Consider the following 15858-nt stretch of genomic DNA (forward strand, 5'->3'; position numbering starts at 1 on the left):
CACAAACCAGTTTACACTCAGACCCAACAGTCACACAAACTCCCCATGCAGGTAAGGCTGGCTGACGCATTGGCAGTGAAGTGATTCTTATCCTTTAATCTATTTACTGACGTACTGAGCTAGTACATTTAGTCAAGGCAGGTGAATGGCTCCTTCTTTCTCTAGACAACATATGTGCAGTCGTGGAGAGGGTTTAGCCTGGATGTTCCTTCATAATTGACATCAAAAGACTTATGTGCTGTCATGACTCACAGAAAATGGGGGGATATGACTCAACCAAAGTAAATGTGGCTCAGTAGCAGCATAAATTAAACAGCTAATGGATTCAAAAGACAAGAGATACAACATTCAAAATATAGACCTTCATATAGACATGATAAGCTAAGTCAGAGGAACAATTCTGGTCCGAGGTTAGAACAAAGTCCAGGTTGGACTTAGCTCAGCAAGCATCCACCCTGCAGTGTCATTAGTCGTACTGCTGAATCTGACAGGAGCTATTTTAATGATATTTTAGCCAATGTATACTCAAGTGTGAGGAGGACCCTCACTCATCTCTTAAAATATTGTTATCATGTATTTTCATTACTTTGTTCTTTCCATCCTGCATCCTCATCCCATAGTTTATTTAACTTTAATCTATTTTATATTTCCAAATGATCTCCCCTTCCTATAAGCCTTAACCAGGGCCTACAGGTGGAAAATAGCAATCTGAAAAAACCTGGTAAATTACATCTATCCTTAAATATAAGGTTCATGTGTTTGTGCATTTATATGTCTTGTTCAAATAAATAACATAACATACCATAACACTCTAGTAATGATTTAAAGGACAATCATTGATCAAGTAAGGGGTGGGAATTAATATAAGCATTTGCTTACTACTCCCTTTCGGACATATATGATTTTTTTATTATTATTATTAATATGAAGACTTTTTTTGTATCATGAATGTGGATAAATACTGTATTTTAACAATACGATATTCTGTTTTTTCACATTTGTTATTTTTTTAATCTGTTCGAAATAAAGATTGAAATGAAAATAGTATTGCTTATTTTATTCAGGGAAAATGGGGAGGAGCTGGTGTTGTAGGACCGCCCACCGGTCACGGGCAGCGTGTCGGCCGCACAGCATTTGTCGGGAGCGCGCTTTACGGTCACCATCCGGCCATTCTTTCTATTCTGTTAGAGCAAGCCCGGAGCAGACGTGTTTCTCATACAGAGCGGAGCAGACATCTACTACCAGTCCGAAGAGCCGTGCCTGTAGTCGCGTTGCGTCTTTGCTTTGACCAGAACCAACCAACTCTGAATTTGCATTAAATATGTCTAATATCGTTTGCTGTCAAACGCCTCAGGTAAGACATCTTTCTCTTAAAAAATCAAAGAGGAAAATGCTGTTGTATTTTTAACGTGGTGTTAAAATGTGACCAGTCGTCGGTTACAACGGACGGTAATGTGTCTGTCTTTCTGCTAAATATTCTTTACATGAATGGCAGATGCTGTCTTTGCTCGTACAGGGTGGAAACGGCTGGAAATGCCAAATGTAACGTTACTGGCGCAGACAATGTCACAAACCGCAGCTAGCTTTTAAATATACAAATATATATTAAATTAAAATATAAAATATTATTTTGCAAGCTAACGAAATCATGTAGCCAGTCCTAGCTTTGAGCAATGACAAGTGCTAACGACCGAATACATTTGCCGATTTATTGAAATCAACCGGTGTGGCTGTCTCATGGCTTCCCATCCTAGATAAGCAGCAGGTTGTCTAGCTAGAAAGCTAACATGCAGTAGCTTTCCAGCGTGCCATCTCTCCAGTTGCTAACTGCTTTGCGTCAACGGTATGCCAAACGATATCTCTCTTTTAATATAAAGTATACCTGCTTTTGTAATCCCTATAAAAGTCGAGATAATAATAATATTTGGTGGGCTCTGCTTCCTGACCCAGTTTCATGTGGCGGGATGTAGCTGTATGATTTCTGGCCCGTCGCCAGACACCACGGCCCTGGTACATTACTCCACCAGAGGAAGAGGCAACAGCCGGAGATTGACATTGCTTTGCAGCGAATGGTGTTCAAATGTAAGACTCGCCCATTGGGGGGTGGTAGGGTGGGTAGCGTAGTGGTATACACCCTGTCCTTTACCCACCCTCCTTTGGTGCCATCGTCAGATTGTATGGGCTGTTAACAGTCTTGACATAATATCGACGCGGCACAGTGTCTGTCGAGGTTTAGTTGTATTTAATTAAGTTTCTAGTAAAATTATTGTTTTCTGCCGATTTTTAACTTATTTCCTGAAGTGCTTCAGTCAGTGTCTTCCTGCTGCAGGTTGCCCTATGCCATGGTAGTATTTGACCTACATGGAAACCATGTGGGAAATGTACAAGTAGTTTACTGTAGATTAGTGATTAAAAAGGTGAAAACAATTTAAATGATTTTGACGTACAGTAGATGATTAATAACACATCATTATCGTTTGAGTGGTCATGCTCGGAAAAATGCAACATTTTACTTTCTATAGACAAACAACCTTTGCATAATTCAGCTGTCTCCATTTTTTTTTATTGTCACAATTTTAAAGAGAACCTTTTTGAAGATGGGTTACATAGTAGCTCTGTTAATTTCCACGCCGTAGAACTGGATGAAATATCCAGCAATGCTTCTCTTCACCACTGGAGGGCTGTCTAACAAGCATGGATTGTTCAGTAACAGGCCTGCACTTTTGTGACTGACTAATCAGATGGAAAAATGGAGAGGGAAAAAACATTCAGGACTACCCTCTGTGACGAAGTTGTGAACGTCTCACTTTGGTTCCTTTTGTTCTCTCTCCTGTGTTTCCTAAGAGCTAAGAGCCACATTTACAGCTCACCTAGTCTGCCTGCCTTTTGTCCTAATATACATTTCTATATGTTCTTATATTTCTTTAAAAGTTATTATCCTGTTTTCAGATTTATGGACCCAAATACGGTGTCCACACAAATGGAAAAAAAGATCAACAGATTCCCTAGAAGAAAACAATGTAATAGTCGGCGTGTAATGCTGAACATGACAGTTTTGATGTAGCCAGACATCATTCCTAAAATGTCTTTTTTGGTTTCTTTCACCTACTGCACACTGGCCATTGCGTAAAATTGTCCTATCATTTTATAAAAAGCTAATATTTTTAAATCACAGCTGTCATTTAGTTGCCAACTCTGCATTGAATAATTGTCCAGATAGCTGGGGGCGTGGCTTGACTGGCAGAGTGTTTTGTTAGGTGGAGAAATGAGGGGGGGAAGGAGACAACAGGCGAGCGTAGAGCCCAGCCATGTGGAGGAGTCAAGCTTTTGAGCTTTAACAAAGAGTCTTCTGCCAGATGTTGCATAACGACAAGAAACTGGGTCAGTGTTTCCTCCATCCACACACAGCATGAATTATAGCTTTCAGTGCAATACAAAAATACCATATTCGAGCATGCTTGAGCATTTGCCCATAAAGTCTCTGGCATACTTTCCAGCAGTCTGGTAGTTTTACACATCCTCCTTTTACTCGTCTAAGCAAAGCGGGATGTTCAGTGTGTGTTTAACTTTCACCCTCTGCACATGATTAGCAAAATAAATGCAGGCTGAGGATAGTAATCGGATCCGAACATAATTCCCCCTTCTGATTCTTTTATGATTACTGAATTCACAGTGTGGTTTTTAGTTTAGTAGGTCATTGGCTTCAAGTGTTTTGTTGTGGTGTTGATTTGGCACAGCACACACATTTAATTGTGCATTGTGGGGGATTTTAAGTATTGGATTTATGGCAGTTTCAGATAACAGGCATAGCATTTAATTTTGCGAGGAAGGTTAGATCTGTTGTCTTATTCGTGTACAAAGTGTAGTAGTTGTTGTTGATTTGATAATAAGCCATTGCTCACGGCAGAAGAAAATTACTAGATTGTTTTTCAGCTGAAGTTGCATACAAACATTATTTCAGTGTAAAGGAGCCATTCAGACATGGGCTTGCAAGATTTTCCTTTAAGACATCTGATTGTGGATAAGATGATTATTCAACAGCATACAAAGATAATGCTGATCATTTTTTGATATTGTCTGTCATACTAGCACTGCAACTACGTCTTACACAGTTGTAGACCAAGCTCCTGCAAGGTTAAATATTACTTCAAAGTTAAAGGGCATTTACACCAAGCTATCTGAAAACATGATTGCACAATGATTCACATGCTTCCACTGAATGTGCCACTGGCAGCACCTTGACTCGCACGTACAGTGCATTATATACTTGTGCAGTAATTAAGTAAATCACAGTCTTTTGTAATGAATTAGAAATGCATGCGAGTTAGATATAGAACACTCGCAGAAAGCTATCTGTCCATGAAAGCCTGGTCACATGCAACATGGATACAATTTCAGACTGCGGGCAGCTGCTGTAGTCTGTCTTGCCCCATTTGGTATAGTGATAAAACTGTTGGGCGTGCAGTGGAATTTATTCACTGAGCCTCTCACTGCAGATGGCATAGCGGTGAGGAGACGTTGTTTGGCATGGGATCACGTCAGTTGTGTTAATTTTGGCTGTGAACATCTAATTGGAACAATATTTTTTACGGCTAGTGGAATATAGATATAGGAGGATCTCCTCTCTCTTCGATTGTGACATAGTGTCACAATCGGGGGCTGTGTTCTCAAATGTGATCCTGTGTGCAAGGTTGCCTTGATATACCACGTGGTAGAACTGACTCATGCTAGCATTGCATGGGTGCCAAGAATAGGCTGTCTGTCCACTCGGAAAAAACAATTAACCTTGTGTACCATTCTCTGTTTTCTCCTTTTCTTCTAGGTTATAATGTATTACCAACACAGAATAAGTACAACTCTATAGCCAACGGGATCCCGAGGACTTGATTACAGTCGCTTCAAGCCTGATAGTTTGTCCGTGCGGCTGCTCCCCCTCTCCCTTCCACTCGAGCCTGTTTTAGTCAACTGGCATTTCTTCTAACGACGTCCCCTCCTTGGATAAAGAAGACTCGAGTTCCGCTGTGATCTCAGTTCGCTTTGCCTGTATCCTACTTTCGACTCTGCTTCCCTGGATTTGCAATATACTCTATTCGGTAAGGCCATGACTAATGCATGGGACTGATTATAAAACACAATGCACATTACAGGAAACTAATCCTAATCCTCTTTTTGTCAGTAATTAATAAAGACTGCTATTACAATATTCCATGGCTGAAAGCATGTTGGACAGAGTGCAAAAGACAAGCCTGGAGAGTATTATTGCTGACTTTTTTTTCTTCTTTTTTTTTTAAATAATGTTTGTTTTTGCTCTACAGGCATACCATTTAAAAAAAGATTCACCAAGATGATTCCCAACGGTTATTTGATCTTTGAGGATGAGAGTTTCCTGGATTCCACCGTGGCCAAAATGAACGCTCTGAGAAAGAGTGGTCAGTTCTGCGATGTTAGACTGCAGGTACGCTCAATGCAAACACACACTTACCCTTTTTAGCAACAACGTAGTGAATCACAAAAATGACAACAGATTTAAAGTAATACAAAAACCATTTGCAACCCAGAAGATATCATTACAACCTGTTAGGCTCAATGTAGGGCTGCTCGATTATGGCAAAAATCATAATCTCGATTTATTTGGGTCAATAATTGATATCATGATTATTAAAAACAATTATCCATTTACTTTGAAAACATCCATTTATAGGAGAACAAAAAGTGAACAGTATGTTTTTAACAGTTGATTCATTCAATTCAACTGAAAAAAACAATCATTTATTTAAAAAAAATAGTTTTATTTCGATTATGATGTTTTCATAATCTTTGCAAGCGAAAATCGTAATTGCAATTTAAAATACGATTTTAATTGAGCAGCTCTAGCTCAATGTATTGTTTGGCCATTGGTTAGTTCACTGGGTTTTTTGGGTGTGAGTGTCTACACATTTAGTAACAAGAAAAAACTCAAGTATTTACTTAAATGTTTCCGTTGCTCTATTTCAAGTGTGAGAACCTGTTCCCACCATTTGTATAGTTCAGAACTCTGAGAGACGTATGCAGCCAATAGGAAACAAGAGATAATAATCATGTAGCTTCTCAACCAATATTGGGTTTGTTTCTTTAGCTTTCTTAAATGCTCAAACACTACAATTCTAGCAGTTGTTTACTTGTGACAAAGTTACACACATCCTGATTATTTGTCTTCTTCTTTTTATTAGGTGTGTGGTCATGAGCTGATGGCTCACCGTGCTGTCCTGGCTTGCTGCAGTCCCTATCTGTTTGAGATCTTTAATAGTGACATTGAGCCTCACGGAGTGTCTCATGTCACTTTTGAGGACTTGGACCCAGAGGCCGTGGAGATCTTGCTCAATTATGCCTATACTGCCCAGTAAGTAGCACCTTTTGCCTCTGATCCTATCATATCAAAATTCTCAACTTCTTTAAATGGTTGACAACCCCCTAATTTGTTGTGTCTTCTCTGTGTAATACAGGTTAAAGGCAGATAAAGAACTAGTTAAGGAAGTTTACTCTGCAGCCAAAAGGTTCAAGATGGAGCGAGTCAAACAGGTATGTTTTTAACGGTCTACATTACAGGACACGCCTTTAGGAACACATCTACAAACAGATGTTTTAATAAATGTCCACTTGTCCCTCGCTTCTTAGATTTGTGGTGACTACCTGCTTTCTAAAATGGATTCCCAGAGCGCCATCTCTTTCCGTAACTTTGCCAGCTCTATGGGAGATGCCAGAGTTTTGGCCAAGGTGGACGCCTTCATCCAGGACCATCTACTGGAAGTGTCTGAACAGGAAGACTTTCTCAAACTCCCCCGCCTCAAGGTACTAGCTTAAATGTGTACTTATGTCATTTAAATTGGCCAGGATTGGTGGTCTTGAGTTGAATAACACACACTGGATTAAGCGCTGTATTTTTACCTTTCCGACATGAGATTAACATGACCTATAGTAGGAAGGTGTGCCTCTTATAGATTTCCCTTTTGCAAAGCCGGCTGAGGATGTATTTAGGGCAGGGGACTTATGGGGGCATATGCAATAGTAAGGCCTAGCCCAGGTGGGTTATAGTGTACATGTTTTTGTTCAACATGAGGATTGCGCAAGGTACTTTATCAGAACTCACTTGTTGAGGTAGTGCAAATTTGATCAATCAAATATGCATGCTATTCATTAATATTGCTGATGTCCGTGTGTAAGGATACAATGTTTAATCCTGACCCTATGGTAACATTAAGGGATTATACAGGTAACATCAAGTAAGTTCAAGTTTAGTTTACAATAGGGGTCATTATGTTATAAATTGTTCTGCGACGGAGTCTCTTTATTCCTACTGTGTATCTGACTCCTGTTTCATTCCCTTTGTGTGTGTACAGTTAGAAGTAATGCTAGAAGACAACCTGACCCTGCCCAGCAATGGCAAGCTCTACTCCAAGGTGCTCAGCTGGGTGCAGCGCAGCCTCTGGGAGAACGGGGACCACCTGGACCGCCTGATGGAGGAGGTCAGTACCCGGGCGAGCAGGCTCCACTCTCAGACTGATCCTCATTCCCACCCTGCCCCTTCCCTTCCCTCTGAATCCTGTTTTTGACATTAAGAAGTCATTAAGGGGGCTGAAGTAGAAAAAGCATGCCATTGTCATGCTGCTATGTCAGGATTGTTCTTTTTGTTTCCTCTGGTTTGTTGAGGTTTTTGCAGTAAGAAACTCTGTACCCCTGAACCATACTACAAATTAGAGGTGAGCCCAAAAGAGCTGCGTTTGCTCTTGTTTTTTGTTTCCACTGTTCTCTTTTGGGTCTGTGGTTGGTTTATGTGCAACCCCATCGGAGTACGAGTGTCTCAGTGCTCTTCTCCTCTGATACACACAGACACAGGTTCTCACAGAGGTGACCCTTTATTCACTGCCACTTTACTATCTGAACAGGTTTGTTGCTCCAGCACTAACAGACACTCCTCCCCGTTGATTTATCTCTCTTGTAGGTTTATTAGCAGCAGCAGGAGACCAGACTGAAGAGCCACGACTGAGCCACCAGGGTAATGAGTCTGAGAAAGAGAGGGAGGAGAGGAGCACTACTGCCTCTCCTTGCAGCCACGCAACACTGAGCTCCCATCTGTCCGTGCCACATATACAGATGCATCCCATTTCTGCATTTACCAGAATACATTGCCTCCAAACCTTTGGGATAAATACAAGTCGTTTATTGGCCCTTTGTATTCTCATACAGGCCTACTTATCCATTGAAACAATCAAGAACCAGTCAAATTGGGCATCGCACATAAGCATTTAAATTGAACAAATCTTACATTGGAATAAATTAATAATTAACCATCCAGCTGAAATTCAATTTTCAGCACATTTGAATAAATTAAAATACCTTTTGGCCATTTACATTTTTTATTTAGATTGTTTTTCTGTCATTTCTCAAGATAATCTGTTTCCACAGTAAAACCTGCCCTTCAAATGGTCAACTAAGGGACAACACAAATGATCATTTTATTATGCTTATTTTGTTTCCTGAATTGAATCCATCAATGGGCATCTTTTAAAATGAGCTTGAGGGCTGTTACAACAGCACCACCACCTTAGTCATCTGGATGTGACCTGGACATTGTGGCTGCCATCACTATGACCAACTTGTTCAGCTAGAAGACCGGTTTCCAAGCAGCAGCAGAGGTGGAGAGAGGGCCACATGCAGCCCCCCCTCCCCCTCCTCCTCCTTCTCTTGATTCTTCACAGAAGATCTTTCCAGATGCAGCTTCTCATTCTTCATCAGCTCCCTCTTTTTTTTTTAAATGCAAACTGTCAGATTCCTTCTTGAGCTCGAACACTTAATGCAGCAGCGTGTGTGTTTTTAAGGGAAGCTTTCAATCCAAGTGACCGAAGATCCAGGCCTTCGTCCCTTCCCCCTCTTCCTCTTCACAGCCCCTTCCTCCTACTCCTCTTCCCCCCCCCCTTTCCCCGTTATGCTGAGGTTCTCAGTGTGTTGCCATGAAGACAGCCACATGGGTATGTTGTTGCTGTTTGTGTTTCAGGTGCAAACGCTGTACTACTCACCTGACCATAAGCTGGTGGATGGAGGGCTGGTGATTGATGGGCACAGTGAGGTGTTTGGTGGCGAGGAGGACCACCTTCAGTTTGTGCAGGTACTCAACAGCTTGTGCCTGGCTTCACTGTAATGAAGTCTCATTTTGCTTGGCAGTGTGTGCCTGGCCATGCATAAAAGTAATCGCAGCCTGTGCCTGGCAAGAAGTAGATATGGCTCATTTCATTCCACAATGAAATGAAAGACAAATGTCAGTGAATAAACAAATGAGCGACGATGCCTGCCTAGCTATGCTGTTGAGCATATATTAAAACTACATTTTAATGTTAAATGCTAATGTCCCCCAGTTGGGAATGGGCAGATTTCTACCCTCTTTGTGACTGAACTGTGTGCTGTTAGATCTGATTGTGGTGCGGTCTGAGACAGTAGTTTGCAGTGCTGTGTTGTTGGCTTCTGAAGGCGTGAGATATCAAAAGAAACGTCTACATTAGATCAGCTGGATCAGAGCGTAGTTTGGGGGTATGATTACCTGGTGTGGTGGGCCTGTGGTGCAAGCTTGGCTTCTGTAGCTGCACTGTGCTCTTGCAGAAGAAACCCGTACGGGAGAGCACCCAGAGACAGATGAGCTGCAGCTCCTCGGGAAGCCTGTCGCCCTCCAACCAAGCAGCTAATGCGCCCAAACAGACCGGCCGGAGAGAGTGGAAGTACATCGCCTCTGAGAAGACCACAAGTAAGTGAACATGAACTACAGTACATTCAGAAATATTGTTTTATTTAAATCCTATGCATGATTGAGGCTCCTTTTTTCAACACTCGGATGGCTCTAACGATCTCCAATCAAACCTCTAGACCACACCTACCTGTGTCTGGCTGTGCTGGATGGCGTGTTGTGTGTGATCTTCTTGCACGGTCGCAGCAGCCCTCAGACCTCCCCCTCTGCCACCCCCTGCCTGATGAAGAGCCTCAGCTTCGAGGCCCAGCCCGAGGAGCTGGAGGAGCAGCCGCTCTCTCCCATGCATTACGCTCGCTCCGGTCTGGGCGCTGTGGCCCTGAACGGAAGACTCATCGCAGCAGGTTAGCACTAAACGCTTCTATATCAAATGACTAAGGTCTATGTCATTGGAGCTAAACGGAGGTTGTGATACTTGGGAAGATAAAGGCTTCTCTCTAGGCTTGATTGTCAGGGACAAATTGCAAAATGATGACCACGGGGATCCACTGTCTTGAATGTGATGCATTATCTTGTTCCCACAGGAGGATACAACAGAGAGGAGTGTCTGAGGACTGTGGAGTGTTATGACCCCAAAGAGGACCGCTGGACCTTCATTGCTCCCATGCGGACTCCAAGAGCTCGATTCCAGATGGCTGTGCTCATGGTACAATTACATTTTCATCCTGAAGCGACATTTTGAACATTGAGCAAGGAATCCAAATATCCACTGCATGCCTCCCTGTGCAACTAGTGGGGTTTCTAAATTCTCTTAACTTAATGTAATTGTCATAATATAATGATTTTGATATTTCCACCTCACAGGGTCAGCTGTATGTGATTGGAGGATCAAATGGACATTCTGATGAGCTGAGCTGCGGGGAGATGTACGATCCACAGGCTGACGAGTGGGCTCAAGTGCCAGAGCTGAGGACAAACCGCTGCAATGCTGGTAGGTCCCTCCTTCTATACCTGATAATTGAATTTAAAAGTATTATCCAGGAAACCTCTTACACCAAGTAGCCTCTCTGTTGCTAACGTCAAGCTAGTTTGACTATTCAGCTCATTCCTGTCTTATATTGTCCACAAATGGTTGTTTCTGTTTCAAATGTCTCACTATTGTTCTTGTCCAACTTTGTATTTGCATACTGTATCCATGTTACTGTTGGAGTTTCTGCCCTGAGTAAATAAAGGTGTAATTCAGTCAATCAACATCTCTGTTTTTAAAGGTGTCTGCTCATTGAACAACAAACTCTACGTTGTGGGTGGGTCGGACCCCTGCGGGCAGAAGGGCCTGAAGAACTGTGATGCTTTTGACCCTGTGATCAAAAGCTGGTCTAACTGTGCCTCCCTCAACATCAGTACGTTTACACATGCACTAAAAATATAGTAATAATATGTATAACATGGTCTAACCTCAAGCATAAAGCTGCATAATGTATTTTTCAGAGATCTAACAAATTCCTGTCTTGCATACACTTTAATTATTCCCTCTGGGTGTTGCAGCTCAGAGAACATGTTATTCAAGACCAAGAGTTGGATAGCTATTCATTAGGGGTGTATTTGGTTCACAAAACATTTCGGTCCGGTACGTACCTTTCGGTCCGGTACGTACCTCGGTTTTTTGGTCACGTTTCGGTTCGGTACGTTTTCGGTACAGCAGAATTTTTTTTCACAAAACAAAACATATATATATATTTTTTATTATTATTAAACTGTGAATAATGTATTCACTCAAATAAATACAAAATATAATCAAATGAACATTAAGGTGCAGCATTTCGATGAACTGAAATTATCTTTATTTGAACTGTACTGTACCTAAGCAGCCAGTTTGACATTAGGACTTGCTTGTCATTGTATTTTCATGTTTTTTTAAAGAAAGATGAACTTGTCCACATTGCTTGCTGAAAGGGCAGATCTGCTGGCACTAACAATGTCTCCTGCTGCGGAGAAAACCCTCTCTCTAGGGACAGAGGTAGCAGATACAGCCAGGTAGCGCTTTGCTAACATGGCAACATAAGGATATTTGGCGTTTGTAATAGCTTTGGCTCGGTCTGAAGTTTTTGCGAGTGGTGGAGGCTTAAATGCTAGCGGGAGTTGGGTTTGCACTTCAGTCTTTTTTCTTTTGGTACCGGTTATATTCACGTTCGGGTGATGCCTTTTCAAGAGTGTGCAAGTTTGATGTATTGCCAGCCGCGTAACCAATGTTAGTTGAACAATGCCGACAAACAGCTTTGGTTCGGTCCACCTGTCTTTGTCCGTCATCCTTGTACTTAACTGCGAAAACAAAATGTTCCCAAACCGAAGACTTCAATGATGCTGGAGGATTTTCGAGCTCAACTTTATCTGCGTTCGCCATTTCGACAGTTCCTCAAATTACTGACTAAATTTGAACGCATCCCTCTAACCAGCTCTCATAGCATGCCCTCTCATCCAATGGAATGACTTGCTCGCTCTGACGCGATGAGCCCAATGTGAGGAAATTACTCTGAATGCTGCGACGCAGCACCTGAGATTACTTCCAAGAAGCACGTTCTCAATTTTTTACGTTTAACGTTATATTCGTTCGGTACACTTCGGTACACATGTGTACCGAACCGAAGAGCCCGTACCGTTACACCCCTACTATTCATCAGAGACTTGCTTGTGTGATAATTGCAGCCCGAGGAACAATTAGAAAGTTTAATTCATTAATCACATTTTCTTCTTCCAGGGAGGCACCAGGCTGCCGTGTGCGAGTTGGACGGCTTCATGTACGTGATCGGAGGGGCGGAGTCGTGGAACTGCCTGAACACTGTGGAGCGCTACAACCCCGAGAACAACACCTGGACCCTGATCGCCCCCATGAACGTGGCTCGCAGGGGGGCCGCTGTCGCTGTCCATGCAGGTCAGCTCACGACAACAATGATCTGTTAAATCAGCTGCTGATCTACGGCAGCATCATGTGCAAAAATCAACAGGAAGCAGACAAAGTTATTTGTTTGTCATTATGTTGATAGTAATGTCTCCCCCTCTGTCCAGGCAAACTGTTTGTTATTGGCGGCTTCGATGGCTCCCACGCGCTCCGCTGTGTGGAGGTGTACGACCCCGCCCGCAACGAGTGGAGGATGCTGGGTAGCATGACGTCGTCCCGCAGCAACGCGGGCGTGGCCATGCTGGGAGAAACCATCTATGCTGTGGGCGGCTTCGACGGGAACGAGTTCCTCAACACGGTGGAGGTGTACAACCCCGAGACGGACGAGTGGAACGATTGCACCACGACCCTGTCTCCCCTCTCTGACTGAAGGGGGTTGGAGTTTCAGTGCTTCAACTTTTCCAAACTAACAGGCTTAGTGACGTAATCGTGTTTCGTGATGTTTTGTCTGTGTGGATGGGGATTGTTGTGATGAGGGGTCTTCAGTGAAGACTGGCTTGTATTTGGCGGGTGGGATAAAAGGGAGGGGGGCGGGGGGGTTGCCCAAAGCAACATGACGCCTTTGCATATTGCATACAATGTTTTTCGTGCTGTATATATTTTGTTTCTTCCTCATTTTTTGTCATATGCCAACATTTAATACACATTTAGTGCTTTTCTTTTTAACTTAGAGTTGAAAGGTTTTTCACTCGAGGGTTTTCAGATGAGCGAGCAGTTATTGGTCACTTGGAACGTGGCAGTATGGTGACCATTGGCTTTGAAGGTTTTATTTGTAGAAATGTTACTTTGCTCACATTTAATGGTCAGTGGTTTGAAGCCTTACTCGGAGAGTGCGAGTTAGAAAAAAAAAAAAAACCTCATGGCTATTTCTGTCATTTTAAACAAGCTGGATTGCTTTTTTGAATCTTAAATGGCCTTTTTTATATTTTTTTATACACTGCTGATTTACTGATAAAAGTAGTAGCAGATGGCTTGAAGTTAATGAATCCAACCAGTGCCAGTTTTAGTAATACCTTTGTGCACACACACCACACGCACAACCATGCTTCTGCTAACCAAACTTTTGTTATTGTGATTGAACTAATCAATGTATGTAGAGATGCGGTTTACTGAAGTTTCTCATTTCTCTTTTGTGTTTTAAAGTGTCAGGCATTGGCAGATTCTTCTGAAGGGAATGTTAAAAACGAGAATTAACACATTTGTAACATTTCTTAATTAATAAATCATTTAAATCTGATTTTGTCTCCAGCCTACTCTCTGAATGTATGTCATTAAGTGATAATGGACAATCACTTTGCCATACCTGATTCCATTGTTTATACCAATCTTAAAGTAACTATGCCAGGACGGTTTTAACATTTTAAGTAAAACATGAAAGATAGTTAGTGTGACTGTATTTTTAGAGGTAGTTTAGCAGCTGAACAAACCCAAGTACAGCTGATTTGCTGACTAAATGTAGATTTTACTACCACCTCGTCTTCCACATGTCCTGCTCTAACTATAGAGTAACTAAGTAGCGGTCTAAGCTTTCAGGAAATACCACACTAAGCCAAGTATTTTTCTGCCCCTCAAAGTGTCTTTTAGGAGAGATTATACTGAGCCGGCTCTCAGACCTCAGCAGGAAGGGACAACGTCACTATGAGCTGCTGAGAGGACCAGCATCTGCATGACCTCACTGACGCTTTATTAAATCTCTACCCAGCACTCATTCACAAGTTAGGCCCTGATAATCTCTGCTGATACACCTCAGTCATTGGGAGGGAGGGGGCAGCAGATGGGCCATGTGCTACCGGAAGCAGAGGCTTAAACTCAGACACTGAGTCTGTACTCTAAGAAGCAGCAAGGCAGTAAATGATGTCGGCTAACGACCATCCGGCCTTGTTTACTGGGAACAAGCGTTGCTGGCTTCCTCGCGGTTTGAAACAAAAAAGTAACAAAAGCAAGGCCATAGTTTATTGTAAAGGCAACTACGAATGTAAATGCAGTATTGCATGCATTTATAAAGCTCAAAAAGGATTAATGTAATGAGCTTCCTGTTGTTCATTATTCATATGTACAACCAACACAGAAACACCTGAACAATAATTAAATAATCCAGAGATGAACATTTGGGTGAAAATTAAGAAATGTACACCACAACTAACAGAATAAAAGCTGTTTCATGGCAGATAAACAGTTTCTAAAGAGAAAAGTGATTCAAATGACAAGTTCCTATAGTATATGTATTAACAGTACTACAGGAATGCTCCTGTAGTATAAGACTATATTCCTGCTACTGCAGTATTTTTGACTTTTCTTTTAGAACATTTTAATTATCCAGAATATTTATATTGTTTATATTTAATATAATCATTTTCATCTTATTTGTAATTGTTATTTCTCTTTTCCACTTTTTAAGTATTTGTACTATTTTAATGTCTGAAGACACTGCTGCTTCTGTAACAAAATAATTTCCCAAATTGGGATCAATAAATTATATATCTATCGTTTTGCACAGGCTGCGCTGGCATGACTATGGATTATATTTAGAAATTAATAAAGAGGACATTGACAATTCAATGCACCCTTAATAAAGGATTGGTTTTTTTTGGACAGTAAATACACCTATGACGCAGGAAACAAAATTAAAGGTCACGGTCCAACTTTACGGAACAGTATGTAAAATACAGCGTGTCGACATAGTGTCCAACTCTGCTTTGAGATAACGAGACAGGATACTCAATGACTTCATCATTGGCACGGGCACCTGTAACTTTTTCTCTCCCCTGTGTGTGTGTGTGTGTGTGTGTGTGTGTGCGCGCGTCTCACAGCAGCAGCAGGTGTAATCTCAGACTGTCACCTGCGACCTGATCCACTTAGTCATTACAAACACATGCAGCACTCACACTCAGATGAGCCTCTACTCACTGAGGACTGCAGGAAGCACCACTATTGATTGATGAAAGCAATACATTTGAGAAAAAAGATAATGCCAAAACATTTATTTCTTGTAAACATTTAACTCCTTTACATAAAATATATTTTCTGTTCTCAAATTATTTACATTTCTACTTAAAAATCAACCAAAAACCTTCGGAAGCTGAACACTCATTGTTTTTCAAAATAGACTCATCTTAAAAGACAACCTCTCTGATAGCTCAAGTAGAAAAATATAAAATAAATAAATTGCCTCTTTGTTTCAGCTTTTTAC

The 15858-nt window shown here is 41.6% G+C and overlaps 1 protein-coding gene across 1 annotated transcript; it reads left to right on the forward strand.

Moving 5' to 3' along the window:
* The first annotated feature begins 1159 nt into the window (after positions 1-1159).
* ivns1abpa (influenza virus NS1A binding protein a) lies at positions 1160-13905 on the forward strand. The gene is made up of 15 exons (XM_034080726.2): positions 1160-1354; positions 4823-5093; positions 5316-5455; positions 6210-6379; positions 6483-6558; positions 6655-6828; positions 7377-7502; positions 9032-9142; positions 9631-9772; positions 9892-10116; positions 10297-10418; positions 10577-10703; positions 10981-11112; positions 12468-12641; positions 12776-13905. Exons 3-15 carry the CDS (start codon positions 5345-5347, stop codon positions 13036-13038), a joined length of 1953 nt encoding a protein of 650 aa, XP_033936617.1. The 5' UTR covers positions 1160-1354; positions 4823-5093; positions 5316-5344; the 3' UTR covers positions 13039-13905.
* The last annotated feature ends 1953 nt before the right edge of the window (positions 13906-15858 follow it).

The sequence above is a fragment of the Pseudochaenichthys georgianus genome, chromosome 4 (genome assembly GCF_902827115.2).
Source record: "Pseudochaenichthys georgianus chromosome 4, fPseGeo1.2, whole genome shotgun sequence".
NCBI lineage: Eukaryota > Metazoa > Chordata > Actinopteri > Perciformes > Channichthyidae > Pseudochaenichthys > Pseudochaenichthys georgianus.

What these genes read in the sequence shown, in the direction of transcription:
- ivns1abpa (XM_034080726.2), top strand. Translation starts at nt 5,345, where the DNA reads ATGATTCCCAACGGTTATTTGATCTTTGAGGATGAGAGTTTCCTGGAT. An exon ending in TCTGCGATGTTAGACTGCAG is followed by an intron (nt 5,456 to 6,209) that starts GTACGCTCAATG and finishes TCTTTTTATTAG; the next exon opens with GTGTGTGGTCATGAGCTGAT. An exon ending in GACAAACCGCTGCAATGCTG is followed by an intron (nt 10,704 to 10,980) that starts GTAGGTCCCTCC and finishes CTGTTTTTAAAG; the next exon opens with GTGTCTGCTCATTGAACAAC.